This window comes from Aspergillus neoniger (assembly GCF_003184625.1).
Source record: "Aspergillus neoniger CBS 115656 unplaced genomic scaffold BO87scaffold_27, whole genome shotgun sequence".
NCBI classification, from domain to species: domain Eukaryota; kingdom Fungi; phylum Ascomycota; class Eurotiomycetes; order Eurotiales; family Aspergillaceae; genus Aspergillus; species Aspergillus neoniger.
The window spans coordinates 189791-210895 of NW_020291155.1; the positions used below are offsets into that span (position 1 = coordinate 189791).

The following is a 21105-nucleotide window of genomic DNA, read 5'->3' on the forward strand; positions in this document are numbered from 1 at the left end:
TCACTTCCCCTCTTCTCCTTTTCGTCTGCTGTCCTACATCGCTCCCCATTGTGGCTGTCGCATTCTCTCCCTCGCGACATGGCCCACAATGAGGCCCTACTCCGAACTCCCCCAGGATGCTGATCTCCAAGATCCCAGCCATCATGATCCACCGCCGTCCGGCAACCAGAGCGCCTTTCGCCTTTACTGGCTCACGGCAATCGTCTGCTGCGGCGGCCTTCTCTTCGGCTATGACTCGGGTGTGATTGGTATGTAGTCTCCTGAAGACTCACCGCACACCATGCTCATCATTCAATTCCAGGCGGAGTTCTCACCTTCGAATCCTTCCATCGCTCCTTTCGGTATACCGCCGCCGATGAGACACGAGTTAGCGCTATTGCAGTCGGCGTCCAGCAAGCCTCTGCGCTACTTGGCTGTCTGCTTATATGGCCTTTCACCAACCGTCTTGGCCGTCGCCCGGCCATGGCTGTCTGCTCCCTCATCTTCTGCACGGGGGTCATCTTCGAGCTGCTCGATACCCACTCGCTATCCGTCTTCTACGTGGGCCGCGTCATCTGCGGACTGGGGATCGGCGGCTCCGCAACCGTCATCCCCATCTATCTCTCGGAAATGAGTCCCACCGACAAGCGCGCCCGGCTCGGAAGCTGCTATCAGTTCGCCTTTACCATCGGCATCCTCGTCTCCTACTGGATCGACTATGGCATGCAATTCGCTCCCGCCAATGCCTTGCAATGGCAGATTCCATTCGCCGTGCAGCTGATCCCCGGCGCATTAATGGGGTTGGGGATGCTCACGCTCCGCGAAAGTGTGCGATGGCTCCTCTCCCACGACCACGACAAGAACGAGTCCAAAGCATGGGACAGCCTAACCTGGATCCGCTCATCGAACGGACCACACGTGCGCGCCGAGTACCAGCAAATGAAATCCAGCATCGAGCGTGACGCACACGCAACCGCTGATTTCTCTCCGAAAGAACTCCTCAGCAAATCCAACAGCCACCGACTCGCTCTAGCCGTCTGCCTATTCATAGCTCAACAATCCATGGGGCCAACGGCGCTCGCCTACTTCGGTCCGCAATTCTTCGCCCTCCTAGTAGGCAACAACGCCCACCTGACCCTCCTCCTAACCGGCATCTTCGGCGGCCTAAAAGTGATCGGCTGCCTCATCTTCATCGTATGGGTCGCCGACCGATTCGGCCGCCGACCACTACTCATCCTCGGCGCACTAGCCATGTCCATCTGCATGATAACCACCTCAATGGTCGTAAAATCCACCAACGTCCCCACCCCCACTCCATCCACAAACAACTTCTCCAACACCCCCACCATGACCAACAGCGGTCTCCTCACCGTCTCCCTCATCTACCTCGCCATCGTCTTCTACAACCTCTCCTGGGGGCCCCTCCCCTGGCCCTGCACCGCCGAACTCTTCAACACCCGCATCCGCGAACCAGGCGTCGCCATCGGCGTCGCCGCCCAATGGCTCTCCAACTTCGTCTGGTCATTCTCGACCCCGTACGTCCTAGCCGGCGCCAAATGGGCCACCTTTTTGATTTTCGGCATCTTAGACGCCAGCTTCGCCGTCTTCGTCTGGTTCTTCCTACCGGAGACGCGCGGGAGATCTCTTGAAGAGATCGATGCGCTTTTCGGAGATGAGGTGGATAAGCTTCATCAAGATGATTCGCTCTCGTCTGCCCTGCTGGTCGGGGAACAGGAACAGGAACAGGAAATTGACCGTGACTATGAACAGGATGGGATTGTTTCTGATGATGATGCGGGGGCGAAGACGAGTGAGGAGAGAGTGGAGGTTTAGTTTTCCATTACTATATATATTCATGTGAGGGTTATTCAGTTATAGAGTTAGATGGTAAAATATGAGTTGATTCTTTTTTATAATGTGTTGCAACATAGGAGATGAATTCGCTGCGACTAGAGTATTTTATTAGCAGAATATCATGATATTATGATTGATAACTGAACGTGACTGAATACTGCCTGTAGATTGATCTAGACTACTCCGATGGTTAAGTATGCATGAAACTAGTCTAATGCGGAAACTAGTCCCAAGTGGAGATAGAACCATCGATCTACTGTACATGGTCTGCCAGTCATGTGAGAGACCATTTATATACTACTACTACGGAGTACTATCCATACTGTATGTCTATACAGTGTTTAGTAACTAGAGAATCTCAAAGTAAGCTAAATATTGATTATCATTAGCTACCGAGAACCCACACAGCAACTAGCGTACACTCGTATCATCGTAGCAATTCGTGTTCCTTTGCCCAACCAGTTCCCCCCCCCAAAAAAAGAAAAACGCCCCCTCCGGCAAGTTGGTTTCGAAACCATACAGCAAACCTACCTAACTATAAAATCGCCACAGTCGCCAGCTACCTGAGCGAGAATAACAAGAATATTACCTAAAACAGTAACCACAAAGTCCCGCCCAATCCACGTGCTTTTTTGTTGGGGGAGTTAGCAAGAAGAAAACGCCGTCATGCAGTCGCCAGTCATGTCAGCCATCGAGGGCTCATGATAAAACACAGAATAAGACGACACCAGCCGCCATTGAGCCCTGAGATGGTGTTGAAAAATGTATAGAGAATGATGGATATAGAAGATGGTTCTAGACATCGAGCAAATCCTCGAAGCCGTCATTGTTGGGAGTCGAGAAGGAGAAGGACGCGTCACTCGCGAGGGTCTGCTCTGAGTCTCGGCGAGGAGTGGGTTCTAGGGAGCCCATCTTTGAGGGAATCTGAATGGGGCTATCAAAGCCAAAGGAGAGGTCCTGCGAGCGGGTCGTCCTACTCGAGCTCGACGGGGTCAGAGCATTCAGGTCCGTTTTCAAATCGGACGCCCCGAGTGAGTCCTGCTGGGTAATGTTCTTCACCATGGTGCTGAGGTGCAATTGAATAGCCTCATCATTGCACTGGGCATGCTCGAGTAAGTAGTTTTTGAACATGAGGATCTCGCTACGTAGGGCGTCAATCTGACGGGTCAGGTGTTCCTTCCTGTCGGAGAGACGCTTGAATAGCTCGCGGAGATCCTCCGTCTGCCTCTTCTTCTTCTGGCGACACTTGCTCGCTGCCAGCCGATTGCGCTCCAGGAATTTCTCACGCTTCGCTTTCTCGCTCAGCTTGTCATCGGCATCGGGGGAAGACGAGTTGTGTGTGCCATTAGTCTTGCGACGCCTGGGCGCTGGTTGACGCGCGTCCGAAGCAGCCGGTTGACTGAAGCTTGCACGGGGAGTTGGGTTGGAATATACAGCAGCCCCGTCGTACGACTGGAGATGAGACAAGGAATAGAATTGGTCGACCGAATTGAGTCTCTTGTCGTCATATGGAGGGGGCGTGGGTTGACCGTTGCGGACATGCGAGTTCTTCAGGCCTCGCTCAAGACCCGGATTGGTGAAAACCTGCGGGTCATGTTTCGCCGACCAGCTCGGTAGCGAAGGAGAAACTGGGCTGAAACCGAAGAGAGTCTGATCGTCTCCGGCTGGGTAAGACATGGAGGAAAGGATGTCGGTCGCCATGTAGGAATTGGAGATGGTGAAGTGAGACGGAGCCGCGCTAACGGCACCAGGCATAACAGCTTCGTTGGACACGACGGCCTCGCCAGGAACAACAGGCTGGCCGAAAGAGGCCTGAGTCGCCATGTTGAAAGTGAGCCTGATCTAGACTAACCAGGAGGGCAGGGCAGAGCCGCCTGAGCAGATTGTAGAGAAGATCGAAATTGATATTAGGAGGAGAGGGAGAGACAGAGAGAACTAGCTATTGAAAGGTAGAGGAGTATGGTTGTGGCGACGGACGGGCAGGCGAATAGAAGGTATTTAAAGCTCCGGCCGCGATGCGAGAGAAGACCGGAAGCACAAGGCCGAAAGTCAGTGAGCAGAGCGGCTTGAAGGCACAGTCTGGCACCTGGAACAGAGGTCCTGGGATCTTGTCGAGCCCAGGAGCAAACCAGTGTGACCGAGGGGAAGATGACCACGGCAGGTACGAGTGATGGTAGGCAGCTACCACGGTTGCGAAGGCGGGAGAGAAAGCAACAAAGGATGAACAATGCACTAACAAGTCAAGAACAAGCGGGAAGGTAAAATGCTGGAGAGCTCCAACCGGTTCAGAAGGAAGGTTGGCCAGGAGAATATATCCCGACAGGATCAAAGTGGGGGTGTGAGTTGTTGGAGAGAGAAAGAGAGAGAGAGAGAGAGAGAGAGAGAGAGAGAGAGAGAGTGTGTGTGTGTATGAGTGTGTTGTGTGTCCAGAACGGGGGCTGGCAGTAGGGGTCCTTCTGGAGCCAGCAGCGGAACCTGGACCAGGAAAATCAGGGAACCGGGCGAGACCAGAGTGGAGCTGGAAGAGAGCTTCGTCAGGCAATGAATCTGCAGGAGATCCAGAATCAGAAATGGGGGGTGTCAAGGGCAGAGGAGGGGTTAAGGTGGGAATGTAACGGAGAGGTCCACGGAACGGAAGAGCCGGCAGAGTTAAAAGAGAGGGTGAGTGAGAGGAAGTGAGGGAGAGGGACAGAGAGGAAGAGTGAGAGGGAAAAGGAAAGAGAGAGGGAGAGAGGGAGAGAGGGAGAGAGTACCACGGAAAGAAAGAGAAGGAGGGGAAATCCGGATCAAAGTCAATGTGGGAGAGTGATACGAGGGGAGGACAGGCTAGGGTTGGGAGACAAGAAAGAAGATGAAACGAGTTGAGGAGATGACCAGCAGAGGAAGGATGAGGATTGGATGGAAGAGAAGAGAGAGACGAGGACTTTCTTACTCACCAACAGGAATCTCCCAAGTGGTTGCGCAAGTGGCAGGGAATTGGGATGTTGTGTGGATGATGAGGTCGGGGAGGATAGAGTAGAGAAGACAAGAAGTAGTAGTTGTTGGTGTTGTTTGTACCTTGTAGTAGTTGATGGTGGTAGAAGGAACCAACAACACACAAACCTTTGGATGGCAAGTCAAGTGAGCCGTGAGCAATAAACAGTGATGTATTGAGAGGGGAGGGAAAACAGATGACAGATGAAGCTTCACCTCCCCGAAGCAGCTGGGAGAGAGTTATGATTATTATGGCTTGATGATTGGGTCAGTCGCAGTTCCGGCGTCGGGAAGCCAAGAGAGGGCATCCACTGGACGAACTAGACCTGGCCAGAACCGGCAAGGTTGACATCATTATTGGGACAAGAGATCTGGAGACTTCTCCGGTCTCCACGATGAGGGAGAGAGAGCATGCGAGAAAGAACGAGAAAATAAGGAAGGAAAAAGCTGCGACGATCAGGGGCAGGTCAAGATCCCTCATTCAGCCGGAGCTGCACGATTACGCACTTGGTGGGCATGACAGAGGCCAGCCATGCCAGCTGGACTTGCAAATGTACTTTGCATCTAGAATCAATGCTAGTAATACTATCTAGTGCCTGTCGAGTAAGTAGGGTTCCCTTCAAGAGCTCTAGTACTAGTTTACTAGAATGTTTTCAACTAAAGGGAAACTAGTGGCACAGCTACCTTAGTCTCTTTCTATACCCCAGATAAACTTGGAACACCATCAAGATAGCCATCCCAAGTATGTACTTCAAACCCAGATAAGAACAAACAAACAACCAACAACTACCAGACCAGCCCACATCATCTGTGCTTCTCCGCCGACAGTTTTCCGAACCCGAAAACCTTAAAAGAAGGAAAAGGACGAAAGGGTGTTGACCTTGTCTGATATCATCATCGTCCTCAAACGTCATCCATTCAAGGCATGAGAGGGCAAAACAACCCACTCACCTAACCCTGGACCTTAAGAGACGAACGGGGGTTCCGTCTTCCCCGTCCGGTTCCACCAGCAAATGATTTCCTACACAGCCCAGGGGGAAAACTACTACTCATAATTGAAATGGACGGGAACTCACCCACTGAAGTAAAAATTATATTATTTCTCAATGAGTCATTCACTTACTTTCGGACTTGATTCTATTTCCCTCATCCATGACAGTCTCGACAAGAGGGAAAGAAAAGAAAAAAAGAAAACCGAGGGTGGATTGTCCGGTTTCAGGGAAAGCCAAGTAGTGCCGTTTCTCATGCTGATTGGCGGTTTGAAGTTCCCGACGGGCGGGCGTAGTTGGCATTTCTCTTCCCCCATCAAACTTTGTTGGCGGATTCCCCAAATGCAGCAAGTAGTGGTTAAATACTAACAAGTAGCATGGAATATAAAGAATTGGTCTCGATTTCCGGTTTCTCTCCCGGTTCCTTGATCGCGGAGAGAGAGAGAGCCACTTTTCCACATACCATGCTTAATAGTTGATATATCTATATGCTAGTGGAAGGGGGGGAGTACATACAGAGCAGCAGCAGCAGCAGCAGCAGTAGTACTATGTAGACAAGTAGTTCAAGTTGGAAAGGATCCACATGAGCTGTTTCTCCCCGGGTAAGTTGTGAACTAATTGTCTACTTAGTACTGACAGTACCTACTTCCCTGCCAGCTGGCATGATTCAAGTCAAGTCCCATGAAAATCAATTTACTCATTTCATCAGCCTGCATCAGATAAATTATCCTAAATAATTATTATTATGTACCCTTTTCCCTCTCGACCTACGGATCCCCCCTTCCAGGGCTAGCCAGAACTATTCAACCCAACGGCCCTCTCAACAATAAAGATTATCAAATCAATCAAATGACAAGATGCCAAGTTGTTAATTCAACAACTAAACAATAATTTAATAAAATAAAATTCTGGAATCACAACCACTAATCCACTCAAGAAGAATTGATTTTGGTATGACGCGTAACCAACTCCCGAATCATGATATATTCCTTGAAAATACACCGCATACATGCATTGCACACAATTAACCGAGATACAAACATACATACATACATACATGCTTATCTACGGAGTAAGTAGTAGTAGTAGTAGTACTTTGATGATCAAGTCACAAATAAAGTACTTCCTCCGTTAAGTACTTCAGTCTAAGTAACTTAGTAAGTATGTCCCCACGGCCCGGCTTTTCCCTCCAACGAACCACGATCCACCGACCGACGAGCTTCAGCTATTAGTTCTAACCAACCAGCCTTCATAGCTCATACAAATGTAGATAGTATTATCCCAACCACCTCACTCCACATCATCTACCACTACACAGTAATACTCAGTTCCAAATCAGATCCAAGAAAACCACCAAATGATCAACCATCCATCACCACCCTAACTACTAAGTAAGTTCAATTGTAATATAATACACTTCCCGCTTTTCTCCTCAACATCCATCCCCCATCCTATCAATCAATTATGTATTGCGCGTTCAATTCTCATCCGCCCTCTCTCTCTCAACCCCGGAATGGACAACTCGAACCACTGGTTCTAGATTCAGCAATTGACGACCTTTTCCGCCTTCCCTATTAATTCTGATTCAATCATTCATCCGTTCATTTTATCCATCCCGTTCCAGTCTTTCACTTCTCTATGACTGAGTGAGTGATTTAGTTAATGACTATCTTCTGGTACGGATCATGTCGCCGGCTTGTAGACCCGCTCGACCGCTTCGCTTTCTATGTTCCAAGGAATTAATTAGTTCTGGATACATTCTTGGTTGGGTTGGGCTATGCTAGGCTTACTTTACCTACTGTGTACCTACTAAGTAGACTAGGCTAACAGTAGAGGAAGACCTATCTGCCTAGTGTTTTCCTGTTTCATGTTCTGGTTCAGGTCAGGGTCGGGGGATATTTGCTTTCATCTTTCTTTGCTGCTGCTGATATCCTGTTTGCCCCACTTTCTTTTTTGGGGCGTGAGATATAGAGATACGAATCAAGTACAAGGATATACCTATCCCTACTGCTTTTACTCTGAAATTTTGGATGTGTAGTATACTCATTATTACTACTACTCCGTACTAAGTACTGCACCCTCGATGCATTCGGTAAAAGGTCCTCTGACGGCCACGACATCCAGTCCCCGCCAATCATCCCCCATTCGGAGGCTTATGCACTGCGACCAGGGATCCTTTCAGGTTCCTGCCGCCCCGTCTAAACGGTCGCCATGCTGCTTCATGATTGCTCCAATCCTCCCGTCGGGGCCCAGCAATCACGTCTCAATTCTTGCTATCGCCGACCCTACATGGGCTCCGCTCTCTCCACACTTCCTGCTCCCAGAACCGGATGCTGCCTCGGGCTCCGCTGGGCCTGTGCTCCATTGCCCCCGTCGTACTATCTATCATCCACCTCCTTTCCTGCTTTCCTTCCCCCCCCTCCCCCCTCTTCTCTTCTTCTCTCTTCCTTGCTATTCCCGATTCCTCCTTCAAACTCTACACAAAGTACTCTCGCATACACCAGGATACACCACCATGCTGGTTCATCTTGGCCTCATCCTCACACCTCCGCCGACCCGCTAAACGTTCGCGAGAATCCATGGTGATGCGCTATGGCCCCCCGATGCTCCCAGATCCGCAATTGTCGACTCACCCCTCGCCAATTCCCGATCAGCATCGCTGCAACCCGCTGGCTTTCAATCTCGCGCTGAATGGTCCGGAATGCATCCTCAGGATTCTCCTCCCCCTCGCCTTCCGTCAGTAGTGGCGCCAGCACTCCACTCAGTCGGTCTAGGTTCAGCAGCCCCGACCCAATACTGGCCCGGCAGACGCTGCCCCGAAAGCCCTGGCGTTCCAGCTCTATCAGCCGCTGCGTCTCATGCAGCAAGAGCGCGCTGAGTCCAAACACCCCAGAGATCAGGTTCAGCTGCATCGAGTCGCTGAGCGCCAGAATCGCCAGACTCATCGCCTTGACCTTGACGTAACCCCGAGGTGAAATCCCCCCGAGGCAGCTTCTTCGCCGCTCCACTGGCTCGCTCGTAAGGTGGCCCTGACAAATCTGGACCAGCACTCGATAAAGCCGGCCCGACCCTAGAATCCCCCCTGGGAGCCCGGACAGAAGAGCCTTGAACGCCCATGCCACGCTCAACACTTGAATGGCGTCGCCACTATCCCCATCCCGGCTCAGAGGGTCCACCACATCCGCCGGTATCGTGCCACTCGCAACCGTCATTTGGATCTTGTCTTGCTGCTTTTCCACCGAGTGCACCTGATTGGCGTAGTAGTCGTACGTCCGTGCCGCTAGTTTCGGATCCCCGGCGTCGACAAAGACGTTTCGTACAATAGGAGCTGTAAATGACGTCAATAAACCAATAGCCTGCGACGGATAGAGTATCCTAGTGGAGCATGGTGGATTCCTACCAAAGCATCCCAGATAGGTGATAATCGCCACAAAGCATACGGGTAGCTTCAATTTCGTAGGCGCAAAGTCGGCCGGAAGAGTGAGCAGATTGTAGCCCCCCAGTCGAGCCAGGTCTTCCAGGGGTTTGCCCTTCAATGAAGTCATATCGGCCGATCGGCGCGAAAGGCTGGCGAACGTCCTCATCCGACGCAAGGTTCTTTTGCGGGGTGCGTCTGACGATCCAAGCTGGAGGGTCGACCGCATGGTTCGTATGCGTCCATAGAACTTATCCCGACGTCTGGGAGGATCATCACCGGTGGCTGTATGGGATAGACGACTATCAGGAGATCGTTCAGCTACTATGTCGTCAGAAACTGGGATGTCTGGTATATCACCTGTCGATCTCTGGCTCTGGGGCACACAAACCTGACACCTGACCCCATTCAGCACCCCCGTGAGCACCTTGCGTGTCGTCGACCTCCAGCGGCTCAAGACGCAATCTACCGGCCAGCTCATTGAACGCTATAACAGCCGCGTGGCGATCCCCTTGTTCCAATGCGTAACTGTCGTCAAGCGAGGCGGCAAAGTCCGAACTCTGCCTGGATGAGCCCCGTGACCTGTAGGAGCGGGTCTGCCTGAAGGGATTCCCTGGCTTTTCTGTAGTCCGATTGCGGCATGTCGACAAGACACTCGCACTACTGCGCTCTGAACTATATTGTCTGCTGGAGTACGAAGTAGCCCCCTTCAGATCTTCGAAATTGACATTGGACTGTGTTGTAGAATGAGACGCTTCTTGGATATCACTATAGGGATCATGGTAAAGACAATCCTGATCAACCAAGGCAATAGGCATGGATTTGTGCTTCGACGGATCATGGCAGACAGTCACACTAGTTAGATCCGAGCTGAGCGAGTACACCGTCTTGTCACTGACCTTTCTATCGGCATCTCCATTCAAAAGGTCGCTGGACTGAGTGACCTGAAGCCCGACGGACTGCCGATTCTCTTCATGGCCAGTAGCCGTAGAATGATTCTCATTACATCCCTCTTCCACCACTATCATGGGCTTTGCAGACAGACCAGACGACCCTGATTCGAGTCGAAGATGCTGCGACTTGCGTGAGCGAAACAGCGTCTTGAACCCATTCAGTTTGGAACCTTTGTCTCCTGAGCTTATCTCCAAGGCGTGTCTCTTTGGGGCTGCCACATCCTTTGGCAATAAAATTGTATTCCTCCTACTATCGTGGTGCTTTGCTATGTCTCTTGACCCGAGAGAGGCAGCTAGCCCGGCGTTCACCGACGAAAAGGGCACAGAAAGTGATAGCCTTTGGTCCATGGATCGTTTCAAGCTGTCTCTGGTACTTTCCAAGGTATCCATTGCTGCACTAGACGCTGCGCAAGTGGTTAGGTATGCTAGAGACGGAAGATGCAACAATCGTTATAGAGGGGAGTGCTCGGTGTGGCATGGCCTGGGAGTATGTTATGTCAATGTCAGGATCGTTCTTTCCTCTTTTGTCCAGTGATACTAAGAACTGGGGAGGAAGGCTTCATTCACCAGGCAGACTTAGCGAATGGCCGGATTGACCGGGCTGTCCGGAACATGAGTCCATACACGTGAATGTAATTCACGCAGCTTGAACAGGGAATATACAACGCTAAAGATTGAGAAACAAAGCTTTGCCGTTCAATAACAAAAGTCCATGGTTGCTTGCTATTACAACTGCAACCGCCACGCTCACAAGTAACAATCAACTTCTCACGCTGAGCTGGCTATTTCTACAACTGAAGTTCAATGACAATGTCTAGATGTATTGTGTACACGAGTGCCTTTGTAACCGGGATATAGACCGTTGCGCCATAAAGTACCGTCTACTTTTGCATTTCAAACAAGACGGACAAAAGCCCAAGTGCTCAAATACCAAGAAGCAATATAAGGGGGTAGAACCGTATAATCAAGTCAATAACGTGCAAGTGGGCTACCGTTGCCAACCAAGGAGGCCCGGGAACCGACACTAGCACGCAAAAACGCCTTTCCATGCAAGTTGTAAGTATGCGTAGCAGCGCGACAAGGCGCAAATACATTGTTCATGATGACTCGTCATTTTCACCCTCCAAAAGGATGTACTGGAGAATATCACTCAAGGTCAGGACACCCTTTAGCCGGAAGTTGTCGTCCACCACAACCAGGCGGTGTACACGGGATTTGCGAATCGTGTCGAAAATGGTATCCAGACCATCGTTCAGGGAGCATGTATAGATACCGGGGAAGTCCTGGAGTAATGAGTCAAATGTACTAGGAAACTCTTGTGTGATAGATCCAACATACCGGAGATCGCTTCTTTAATGCCTCGCCCACCGTTAGACTCAAATCATCATAGACACCTCCTTTGATCAGCGTTATCACGTCGACAGCCTCGAAGACGTTGTACACAACACCTGCGAAAATAACGAGATCAGTACACATACATGCGCGCTCCAACGTAGTATCGCTTACCTTCAGTATTGATGATGGGGACACTTGATATGCTCCGTGAGACGAGAATGTGAATCACGTCAATGACAGGTGTATCCATCGATGCGACTGCTATATTGTGATACGAGCCCAGCAAGATCTCACCAAGGGGTTTCCGTAACTTCTGCGTGTCGTTGACGTTGACGGCGACAAACTTCAGGATGCGGTACTGGGTGAGAACACTCAGAACGAGGGCTCGATCAGTCTGACTGTCAAAAGTAACCAAAGGAATCCTCCTGGCGCGAGACTCGAGCATGCGCCGACAGGCTTCGTAGAGCGGCCGCTCTGGGTCAATGGATATCGTTTCGGGAGGCGCCACATGAAGCGCCTTTTCGACCTCTGAATGGAATGTCAGCTTTTGCATCCCTTCGGAAAAAGCGCCAGACGCACCTCGTAGACTATCCAAGCGGAATTGATCGATCTGATTCAGAGCCTCGGGGTTCTGATAGTAGTACTGAATAACATTGATGTAGTCGGATGTGGTGAGAAGACCGGCAAAGGTCGAAGATGTAGAGTCCCATAACGGAGCCGAAACGATACCTATATTGTGCATCCTTCCCAGTCAGCGAGATTGCATTCGCGGTGCGCATAGCCCGCGGAGCCGCGGGGAGCGGGTGGGAGACATGCCGTTCTGTATGAGGATATTCAAGCTCTCCTTGACGGACAGCGATGTATCGAACATGATAAGTCGAAAACTGAGTGGAAGGACATCATAGCTGGTACGGACTTTGAGGAAGTTGCGAATGGCACGCTACAAGGATTAAGAGAGACCAGAATCTGATTAGTCAATCCGTTTAATTCCCATGTGGAAACAATTACGAGCAAGCAGTTGGCAGCCAGAAGGGTCATGGCACATTGGCATTGAGCGCAAGCATGACAGACCCGGAACCATGGCAAACAAAGTGATATAACAGGTTCATGTACGAAGCAGAGCGGACCAAGGAGGGGTAAGGCGCGTTGGACATGAGCGGGGCAAACAGGAAGATTTGAGGGGAAAAAGCAAGCAACGGGGAGAAGAAAGGAAGAGAAAAGCAAAGCAACTCACTAGGGCCTGACGCTCTTCCCGATCGATCGCCCTTTCGGGCTGAGCGGGGGGCATTGGGTGTGATAGACCTCGCGGCCGGAGAAAGAAGGCGGGATACACGAATCCTCCCTCGTGACCGCGGATAGGACGACGGTCTGGAACAGGAGAGGGAATGGGCGAGGGATAGGAACCGGTGGAGGAAGGCGGGCGAGGGTAAGGCTGAGGTGGAGTGGACCGAGGAGAGGCAGCAGGAAGAGCAGCAGCAGCAGCAGCAGCAGCAGCAGCAGGAGCAACAGCAGCAGCCGTGCTAGTCGTCAGCGCAGTGATGGTGGAGGTGGTCGAGGTGGTCGTTGCAGTGGTAGCAGTAGTGGTAGTTGTGGTGGTGGTGGAGGTGTCGTCGGTGATTGAAAGCGGCCGCCCGGAAGTGCTGCTCATTCTGCCCGTGGGGACTACGGGCACCCGCTGGGGAGCTTCCTCCATCTTGATTGCCCAGTGCCGCTACTGTCGTGGGACCGCAAAACACATCCAGACGTTCAGAATGGACGAGACAAAGAAGTTAACTCTGGGTGGAAATGATCTCCCAGACCTGTAGAATCAATAGCAGCTCAAAAGGCTTGATGCAGTTGACAGGGGTTATAACCCGCCGGTGCCGCTGGGATAATATGATTAATATTCCTAGTGATATGGATAGGCGGGGAGGAAGAGGATTAGTATGGGATGTTTAAAAAAGGAGAATGTCTAGGATCATCTGAGAAGACAGCGCGCGACGAATCATGCGCAGGATGCTTAGGATGATGCATCACATCTCCTGATTAATTAATCTGCCTACTGTACTATCTTAGTTAATTAAGACCCCAGTCGCCTGGATAGTTGCAGGTGAGAGAATGCACCAGGAACGAGGGGCATCCAAGGCGGACATTGAGGTGTCAAATTTCCAAACAGATATTCTGACGGGCTGAAATATGTGCAGTGTGTCATGTTCAGGTTGTGTTTGTGTTTACTACATGCCGCAGCATTCCATTTCCAGCATATGTATTGCTGCAGCTTTGTTGAGAACTTGAGTGGTGGGAAGTGGTGGGATACATGCCTGAGGCAGACACTGCCCCGCCATCCCCACACGTGACAGGCCACTGCGGAGAAAGCTTCGAGTCGCTTACTTGACTAGCTCCGGTCTCTATTTACGCCGACATCAATGCCTTATTAGATATTTATACGCGACAGATGATAACAAGCAAAGGTTGCTGAAAGGTTTTGGACCATGTGTCTACTTATACCACAAGTCTAACCGAGAGCTCGAAAAACGATGCCAAAGAATTATAAAGGCGTATCTATGCTTTATGCCACAGCCATGCAATCGCCAACGCTCAAAGAACAATAAAAGACAAATTTACCCGGAAGTCGCACAAGATGGGAAGTTTCATGCTGCAGGCTGCGCTCCACCATTCGCTCCCTCCGTCTGAGAGAGACTCGGGCTGGTGCCCGTCTTCAGATAGTTCTCAATCTCACCAACACGTTTGCCGCCCTGGATCCACCGCTCCTTGTATGCTGCTCGGCGCTGGTCGGCAAGTTTGTTGAGCGTCGGCCAGTAGATCGAATGGTCGTACCGGAACTCGACCTCACCACCCATGGACTTCATCAACTGGCCTGGAGGCACGTGCTGACCCAGGTCCTCGTTGAATTTTAGCTTCTGGCGAGTCAATGGGTCGATGAATGGCGTGATGATCTTGAAGAAACCAAGGATCATGAACGGCACTGAATGTGGTCAGAAAATATCGTTTGCATGAGACAGGGACAACTCACTATTAATTACAAGGGCGCGACCCATTCTCTCAGGGTAGTGGTTCTGCAGAAAGTTGAGGGTCTGCTTGGCTTGGCCGATACTCGCGTTCTGACCCGACTTCGTCTCCTTGTAGTTGACGATCAGTGCCAGCGTCTCCTGGTCCGGGCCCATAAGGTCGATGACGCGCTCAAGCATAAAGACCAAGTGCTGGATCTGGCGGTCGCTCGTTTCCGTGTTCTGGTTTGATGGCAGCAGGTACAGGCATGGGCGCCCGTGAATGTCATATCCCAGAATGACCTGCTTGCCCGTCTCGTTCTCAACGGAGATGTATTCGGCTGTGAGCTTTTCGACGCCGTACTCGCGGCGCCAGGTGAGCGTGCGCTGGAGGCGCGCAATTGCCTCGGAGACATTCCATTTGGTTGCGCGCAGGTACCGCAAGAGGCACTCGCGGGTCAGGAACATGCGCTCATCGTCGGTAATAGGGGCGGTAGGAGAATTCTTAGCGGATGTTGTCGGAACCGTGGTCCATTCCGAGACAGCCTTCAGGACATCCTTGTATTTTGCTTGCTGGTCGGAGGTGAGCTCGGCTGGGGGTGTCGGCTTGGCCGATTCAAGGGGGCGGGGAAAGGGCTTCTGGATGAGACCGTCGGCGGCGGACAATGGCAATTGAGATTCGAACTCCTCGATTTGCTTGGCTAAATCGGTGGATTCTGCGGGTTTAGCGGTAGTCTCAGGGGTAGCTGCGATCCCATCAGGAATTGAAGGTGACGGGTCAGAAGGGGTGGTCTGTGAGGCATCGACAGCAGGAGTATTGTCGGCGGGCGCAGCGGCCGGGGGGTTAGAGGGAGCGCTCATGATGAAGAGCTTGCTTGGATCTGTTGGATCTAGTGTAGATGATTGTAGTGTAAGTGTCTGCCTTGTCTGAGGGCAACCAACTTTATAAATCGCAAGACATCAGCGAATATAATAAAGGGGGAGAACGGCAAGCAGCTTCCCGGGTGTCCTTTTTCACGGCGTAAGATTGAGCAGGGCGGAGTGTTGATCGGCAGGCCCACCGATCGTCAGCTGCAAACCTCCGATGGATTAATCAATTGCAGTCAAAGAATACGTGGTTCCGCGGGTCGTGCTGCGGTCTCGTTTCGGCAGGCGGTCACACCAACCAATTTGCGCGTCTCACGCGTCGCGCGTCATTGCAGTTCCGATAGAGAGCCATATTGGATACGAAGTACTATCCAAACTCGTCAATAATTCAGGGTTCCAGTCAACATGGAGGATTCTGTCGCAGAGCTCAATGAGCTCTTTGCTGCCGCTGCTCCAGATGGTCTACCCAAGGATGTTCTCACCGAGTTGCAGTCAATCCTGCGCATCCACTCCATCTCTGCGCAGGAGCTCTTCTACAAATGGGAGTCTTATTGTCTGAAGATGGGCCCAGATGAGCTGAAGATGGACCTGGGTACCGTACGACTGTTCAAGAAAGATGTGCAGGATACATTGGAGCGAGACGCCCGCGGCAAAGCAGGCCGACAGATGGAGAGGAAACCAGCAGTGCCGGCCACCCCGCGCGCTGCCACGTCAGATGTTTTTGGCATGTACGTTGAGTATCAATGATTTAATGGACGAAAGCTAATGATTCAGGCTTGATGGATTAACACCAGGTGCTTCCGGTCGGAGCAATGCCGGTTCAGCGAAGCGGAAATCCGACTTTGCTTCGCCATCGATCTCCAAGATCGGGAGAACCGAACACAATGGATCTCCGATGAGTACCAGTGTGAAACAGACAAACGGCGATGGGCTACAGTACGTGCGCGAATCACCGTAAAAGCCTGCCACTGACGAAGCAGATCTATCCCATTTTCCCAACGCCAGAATGCAGGCGAAACCATCGAAACCATCAACCCCCATCTCCCACAAGCAGAGGCCCCTATCGCGCCATACTCCGAAGCCCGCATACGACCGACGGCAAACACAGACTTGAAGAAGTTCGGATACAAGCCTATGGCTATGCGACTGGCCGAGGCATCGGAAATCTTGGACGACCGCATCGACGAATTCATGGCATTGTTCGAGAAACAGTACGGCAGCGATGAGATCACATTCGGCAGCGCCGCTACACAGAGCACCAGCGAGATCGTGGCCGTCGGACGCATCGCATCCGACAGTATGGAAGGAAAGCTCAACACGGCATCACTCGTGCTCGAGACGTCCAGACGTACAGGAGCAGGCATCCGTGTTCCACTGAAACTCGAATCCGTGCCATCTGCCAACTTCTTCCCGGGCCAGATCGTGGCGCTGCGCGGCATTAATGCGTCCGGCAATTACTTCTCCGTCAAAGAGGTCCTCCCCACACCCCTTCTCCCACCGGCCGCATCGTCAGTCGTCAACCTCGAAACCATCAACCAGAGACTCGAAGACGCTGGCTCAGCGCCCTTGAACGTTCTCGTCGCTGCCGGCCCATACACAGCAGAAGATAACCTCGACTACGAGCCACTAAAAGAGATCTGCCGCAAGGCAGCAGACAGCTACGCGGACGGCCTCGTCCTGCTAGGCCCATTCCTGGACATCGAGCATCCCCTGCTGGCCTCGGGGGATTTCGACCTGCCCGAGATCAACGGCGTGGACCCGGACACGGTGACGCTGACGACGGTATTCCGGCACTGCATCTCAGCGCCGCTACAGCGACTGGTGGCGGCCGTGCCCAGCATCACCATTGTGCTGGTACCGTCCGTCCGCGACGCAGTCAGCAAGCACGTCTCATGGCCGCAGGAGCAGTTGCCCAAGAAGGAGCTGGGCCTGCCGAAGCAGGTTCGCATGGTGTCGAACCCGGTGACGCTGTCACTGAACGAGACAGTCATTGGGATGTGCTCGCACGACGTGCTGTACGAGCTGCGCCGCGAGGAGGTACTCCACGGCAAACCAACGGAGGGGAACCTCCTGACAAGACTGCCCAAGTACATGATCGAGCAGCGACACTTCCAGCCGATGTTCCCGACCTCGAGCAGAGACATGCTGCCACGAGCGGGGACCGGCCTTGCAACAGGGGGAATGGTCGATGTGAGCTATTCAAAGCTGGGCGAGTGGTGGAATGTGCGGCCGGACGTGTTGATAACGCCGAGCATGCTGCCGCCGTTTGTTAAGGTCAGCCCCCACACCCAGTAATTCGTATAATCTATGATAATGCTAATAACCAGACAGGTAGTGGACAGCGTCACAGTGATCAACCCCGGTACGCTCTCCAAGCGCCGCGGCGCAGGCACATACGCACAGATGGCGATCCAGCCACGACGGATAGAAGACGACGAGAGGGAGCAGAAGCAGGTCAGCCACAAATTGTATGAACGGGCCCGGATAGACATAATACGGATATAGCGCAGCATAGCAGCAGCAGCAGCAGCAGCAGTAGTATACATGATAATGATGATTCCACGAAGACTCCTCCGATACCCATAAAAACACAACAAACGCAGGGTATAATAGCGTAGCCTAGCCATAACAAAAACCATAACACCATCTCCCCATGCATCCCACCCTACCTCTCGATAGTGGAATAGAAAAGAATCACCTCAAACAAACCACCCTCCTCCTTCCCCCCATCAACCTCCCCTCTCCCCTAACCCTCACCTTCCCAGCCTCCCCTGCCCCAGCACCCCCTCCCCCCGATCCATCCCCCCTAACCAACCCCTCAAGCCCCAAATCCCTCCAGGCCCCCTCCCCCCTCCTCCCCTGCAGCGCCATAGCCCTCGCAATCCCAAACGCGGCGTGTTGATCCGGAACCACATCGTCTTCGTCCTCCGGGTTGGGGGGCTGATACTGCGGCGGGATGTAGATGTCTTCGATGGGGAGGAAGGAGGGCGTGAGGGTCGGGGAGGTGCCGGTGCCGCCACTGCCGGTGGCTGCTGCTGCTGCTGTTGTTGTTGCGAAGGCTTGGGTTGCGGTGGATGATGTGTAGGGGGAGGAAGAGGAAGAGGTGGTGTGGTGGTGTGGGCGCGTGAAGTCTTCGAAGTAGTCTGCTAGTCGGGGGTGGTGCATGTGGAGGTGGGTGGGGGTGGAGTCTTTGCTCTATAGGTTATAATATTCGTATGGGTTAGTTGGTGGTTTGGATGGTTGGGGGGTTTGGGGGGATTGGGATGGGGAGTGGTGGTGGTGAGGGGACAAATTGGGATGGGATGAAGGGAGGAGGGTATTGGGGAGGGGTGTACCATTTTGGAGGGAGGATGTGGCTTGGAGTTGGAGTGATGTGAAGGACAGTTGAGTGTGTAGCTGGTGTTTGGTGTATGGTTGATGTTGTTATTGTGGATTGGGGTGGTAGTTGGTAGTTGGTGGTTGTCAGTTGTGTTTGGGAAGTGGTGTTGCGATAAGCATTTACGGAATTGAATCAGGATCACCGCTTTCATCTCCAACTACGAATCATATCCACTCACAAGTAAACCACATTGCATCCATTATCTACCTAATAACTAAACCCTACATATTCGTACTCATCCGATGCACTATAGGTACTGCACTCGGCGGCAAACTGCCCATCTCCGTCACCACCATGTCCACATACTCCGCCGGCGTCACATCATACATGATATTCAGCAGCTGCAGATTCGCCGACTCCTTCCAGTCCTCCAGCGGCGACGACTTGCTCTGTGCCGCCGTGCTCGTCTCCACCGGCGCGCTGCTAGCTTTGCCGCCCTTCTTGGGCTCTACGGCGGGCTGCGCCGCGGGATCCGGCAACCCGGTCAGCTGCTGCACCGGCTCGACCGTCACCAGCTCGTCGGCGTCTGCAATCTCGTTCACGACGATACTGTCCAGCGCGACGCGGTCCGTGAACTTGACTGTCTCGCAGCATACGATGACGGGAACTTCGACGCCGCCGGCGCGCTCCTTGGCCGACATAGCGACCAGTGCGGTACCGACGCGCGAGTACAGGCGACCGTTACTGGTCATGGCGTGAGCGCCCAGGAAAACCTTGGTAGCGTCTTTGATGGCGTGGCTGATGCCGTTCATGAGGGAGTATTGCACGTCCAGACCGGCGTTGGCGAGTGTGCGCGCCAGGTTCTTACCCTCGAACAGTGGCCGCGAGTCGATGATGGAGACGCGGAATTGCTTGCCCTCCTTGTGTGCCGCCAACAGCGTCTGCTTCACGATCGAGCTGCCTGCAAATGTCACGATCACGTCTCCATCCTGAATCTTCTGTGCTGCGCTGCCGGCAATGACCTGGTCGGCGACGGTGATCTTCTCGCGGATGAAGCTGTCGATGAAATCGCACAGCGAGGCCTTGGCGGTAGCTTCGGGGACGGACGGATCAATGGAGGAGATGGCGAGCTTGAGGGCGCGGATAGCGTTACCCTGACTGATAGACAAGGGACGACACGTGGAGAGGTAGGTAATCTGGTGAGAGAGGTGGGTAGTCAAGTGGCGGGCGAGCGAGGTGCCCAGGGGGGTAGTATAAGCTTCGATGACCTGACAAACGTTAACACAGCACAGCACACAGCACACAGCCAAACTCCAAAATAGAAAGATATACCCTCTTGAAAGCCAACAACGTAGCAACACATCTAGCACTACTACCACAAACCACATAGTCTCTCATCTGCATGCCCAGCGCCAAAACCGCCGGATGCACCTCCTTTCCAGCGCCAGCAATCGTAGTCCTGCGCTGCTGACCATACAAGTGTCCAAAGACCGAAACATTCTTCTCCTCCTGCTTCTTCTTCAACTCCGCCGCACTCGGCTGGCCCGTCGCCTGCGCCGAACCGCGACGAGGCAGCTGCTTCTGATGACCACCCTTCTGCGGCGTCGCAGCACCAGAAGCATCCTTCCCACCAGCCCCAGCACCACCGGGACCGGACGCGCCCTTCTTCCCACCAGCAGCCGACTGACCCCCACCGGGCGCAGCAGCACCAGCACCACCGGATTGTTCCCGTTCAGCGCGTTCGCGAGCGCGACGGGCGGCCTTTTCGGCTTTGGCTTTCTTCTTCAATTCGGCGGGGGAGAGCGCGGCGCCATCACCACCAGCGGCGGCAGTATCCTTTCCTTTAGACTGTGATTGTTGCTGTTGTGGTTGTTGCTTGGCGGGCTGTGATTGCTGCGGTTTAGCGGGCTTAGCGGAGGCGTTGGCGCCGGCGGCAGCAGCAGCAGCAGCAGCGGCAGCGCCTGGGGATGATGATGATGATTGCTGGGATTGCATTTCAGCCGGGGGTTGTGAGGAGTCAACGGGGTTCGCCATTATGAGAGGTGATGTGTAGTCGAAGGAAGGAGGGGGAGTATCGAGGCGATCGGGAGGGGCATTGGAGACTTTTTCGGCGGAGGAGGAAGTGGAAGAAGAAGTGGATGTTGTGGGGGGAGCCGGCGATGAAACCCGTTCCCGTCGTTGACTCACGCTTTGCTGCTGCTGCTGCTTCACCACATAAGCTGCTGTTACCACCACGAGAATTCCCACGTATTGCACCACGGTGCTTCCCAGTGTGAGGAGTATTTCTAGGAGTATCATTCCACTGTGTTACTTCACCTCACTAGTAAAAGTTTCTGTGGTGGTTGGGAGTGGAGTCATCGGGGCTGCGAAACCGGATCTCACCGGCGATAACTAGGAATTGCTCTACAGAACATTCACCTATTTATCTATAACT

The 21105-nt window shown here is 52.8% G+C and overlaps 9 protein-coding genes across 9 annotated transcripts; 2 read left to right on the forward strand and 7 right to left on the reverse strand.

The window, feature by feature from the left end:
* Window positions 1–88: 88 nt before the first annotated feature.
* On the forward strand, window positions 89–1812 carry BO87DRAFT_314304 (sugar porter family MFS transporter; the record flags this gene model as incomplete). The annotated part of the gene is made up of 2 exons (XM_025619652.1): window positions 89–248; window positions 302–1812. 2 exons carry the CDS (start codon window positions 89–91, stop codon window positions 1810–1812), a joined length of 1671 nt encoding a protein of 556 aa, XP_025477211.1.
* A 702-nt stretch (window positions 1813–2514) lies between these two features.
* On the reverse strand, window positions 2515–3752 carry atfB (bZIP transcription factor atfB). Its single transcript, XM_025617940.1, has one exon. The coding sequence runs from the start codon at window positions 3655–3657 to the stop codon at window positions 2629–2631; it is 1029 nt and encodes a 342-aa protein (XP_025477212.1). The 5' UTR covers window positions 3658–3752; the 3' UTR covers window positions 2515–2628.
* Window positions 3753–5757: 2005 nt separating this feature from the next.
* Window positions 5758–6854, reverse strand: BO87DRAFT_388954 (uncharacterized protein; the record flags this gene model as incomplete). Its single annotated transcript, XM_025624880.1, has 7 exons — window positions 5758–5885; window positions 5930–6160; window positions 6259–6279; window positions 6312–6341; window positions 6442–6524; window positions 6567–6594; window positions 6845–6854. The coding sequence occupies 7 exons, from the start codon at window positions 6852–6854 to the stop codon at window positions 5758–5760; spliced, it is 531 nt and encodes a 176-aa protein (XP_025477213.1).
* Window positions 6855–8252: 1398 nt separating this feature from the next.
* On the reverse strand, window positions 8253–10553 carry BO87DRAFT_339913 (uncharacterized protein; the record flags this gene model as incomplete). Its single annotated transcript, XM_025620646.1, has 4 exons — window positions 8253–8385; window positions 8429–9123; window positions 9196–9531; window positions 9602–10553. 4 exons carry the CDS (start codon window positions 10551–10553, stop codon window positions 8272–8274), a joined length of 2097 nt encoding a protein of 698 aa, XP_025477214.1. The 3' UTR covers window positions 8253–8271.
* A 303-nt stretch (window positions 10554–10856) lies between these two features.
* snf4 (AMP-activated serine/threonine-protein kinase regulatory subunit SNF4) lies at window positions 10857–13405 on the reverse strand. Its single transcript, XM_025623869.1, has 6 exons — window positions 12733–13405; window positions 12315–12438; window positions 12078–12227; window positions 11670–12026; window positions 11502–11611; window positions 10857–11446 (listed from the first exon to the last, which is right to left on the reverse strand). Exons 1-6 carry the CDS (start codon window positions 13189–13191, stop codon window positions 11261–11263), a joined length of 1386 nt encoding a protein of 461 aa, XP_025477215.1. The 5' UTR covers window positions 13192–13405; the 3' UTR covers window positions 10857–11260.
* Window positions 13406–13985: 580 nt separating this feature from the next.
* BO87DRAFT_378759 (CRAL/TRIO domain protein) lies at window positions 13986–15555 on the reverse strand. Its single transcript, XM_025623870.1, has 2 exons — window positions 14512–15555; window positions 13986–14463 (listed from the first exon to the last, which is right to left on the reverse strand). Exons 1-2 carry the CDS (start codon window positions 15344–15346, stop codon window positions 14129–14131), a joined length of 1170 nt encoding a protein of 389 aa, XP_025477216.1. The 5' UTR covers window positions 15347–15555; the 3' UTR covers window positions 13986–14128.
* A 103-nt stretch (window positions 15556–15658) lies between these two features.
* On the forward strand, window positions 15659–17916 carry BO87DRAFT_378760 (DNA-directed DNA polymerase alpha subunit POL12). Its single transcript, XM_025623871.1, has 4 exons — window positions 15659–16080; window positions 16127–16288; window positions 16333–17626; window positions 17684–17916. Exons 1-4 carry the CDS (start codon window positions 15758–15760, stop codon window positions 17855–17857), a joined length of 1953 nt encoding a protein of 650 aa, XP_025477217.1. The 5' UTR covers window positions 15659–15757; the 3' UTR covers window positions 17858–17916.
* A 130-nt stretch (window positions 17917–18046) lies between these two features.
* BO87DRAFT_461172 (Apc13 domain protein) lies at window positions 18047–18814 on the reverse strand (the record flags this gene model as incomplete). The annotated part of the gene is made up of 2 exons (XM_025629069.1): window positions 18688–18814; window positions 18047–18547 (listed from the first exon to the last, which is right to left on the reverse strand). Exons 1-2 carry the CDS (start codon window positions 18688–18690, stop codon window positions 18047–18049), a joined length of 504 nt encoding a protein of 167 aa, XP_025477218.1. The 5' UTR covers window positions 18691–18814.
* A 98-nt stretch (window positions 18815–18912) lies between these two features.
* On the reverse strand, window positions 18913–21034 carry BO87DRAFT_378761 (translation initiation factor eIF2B subunit delta). The gene is made up of 2 exons (XM_025623872.1): window positions 20004–21034; window positions 18913–19939 (listed from the first exon to the last, which is right to left on the reverse strand). Exons 1-2 carry the CDS (start codon window positions 20967–20969, stop codon window positions 18953–18955), a joined length of 1953 nt encoding a protein of 650 aa, XP_025477219.1. The 5' UTR covers window positions 20970–21034; the 3' UTR covers window positions 18913–18952.
* Between the last annotated feature and the right edge of the window lie 71 nt (window positions 21035–21105).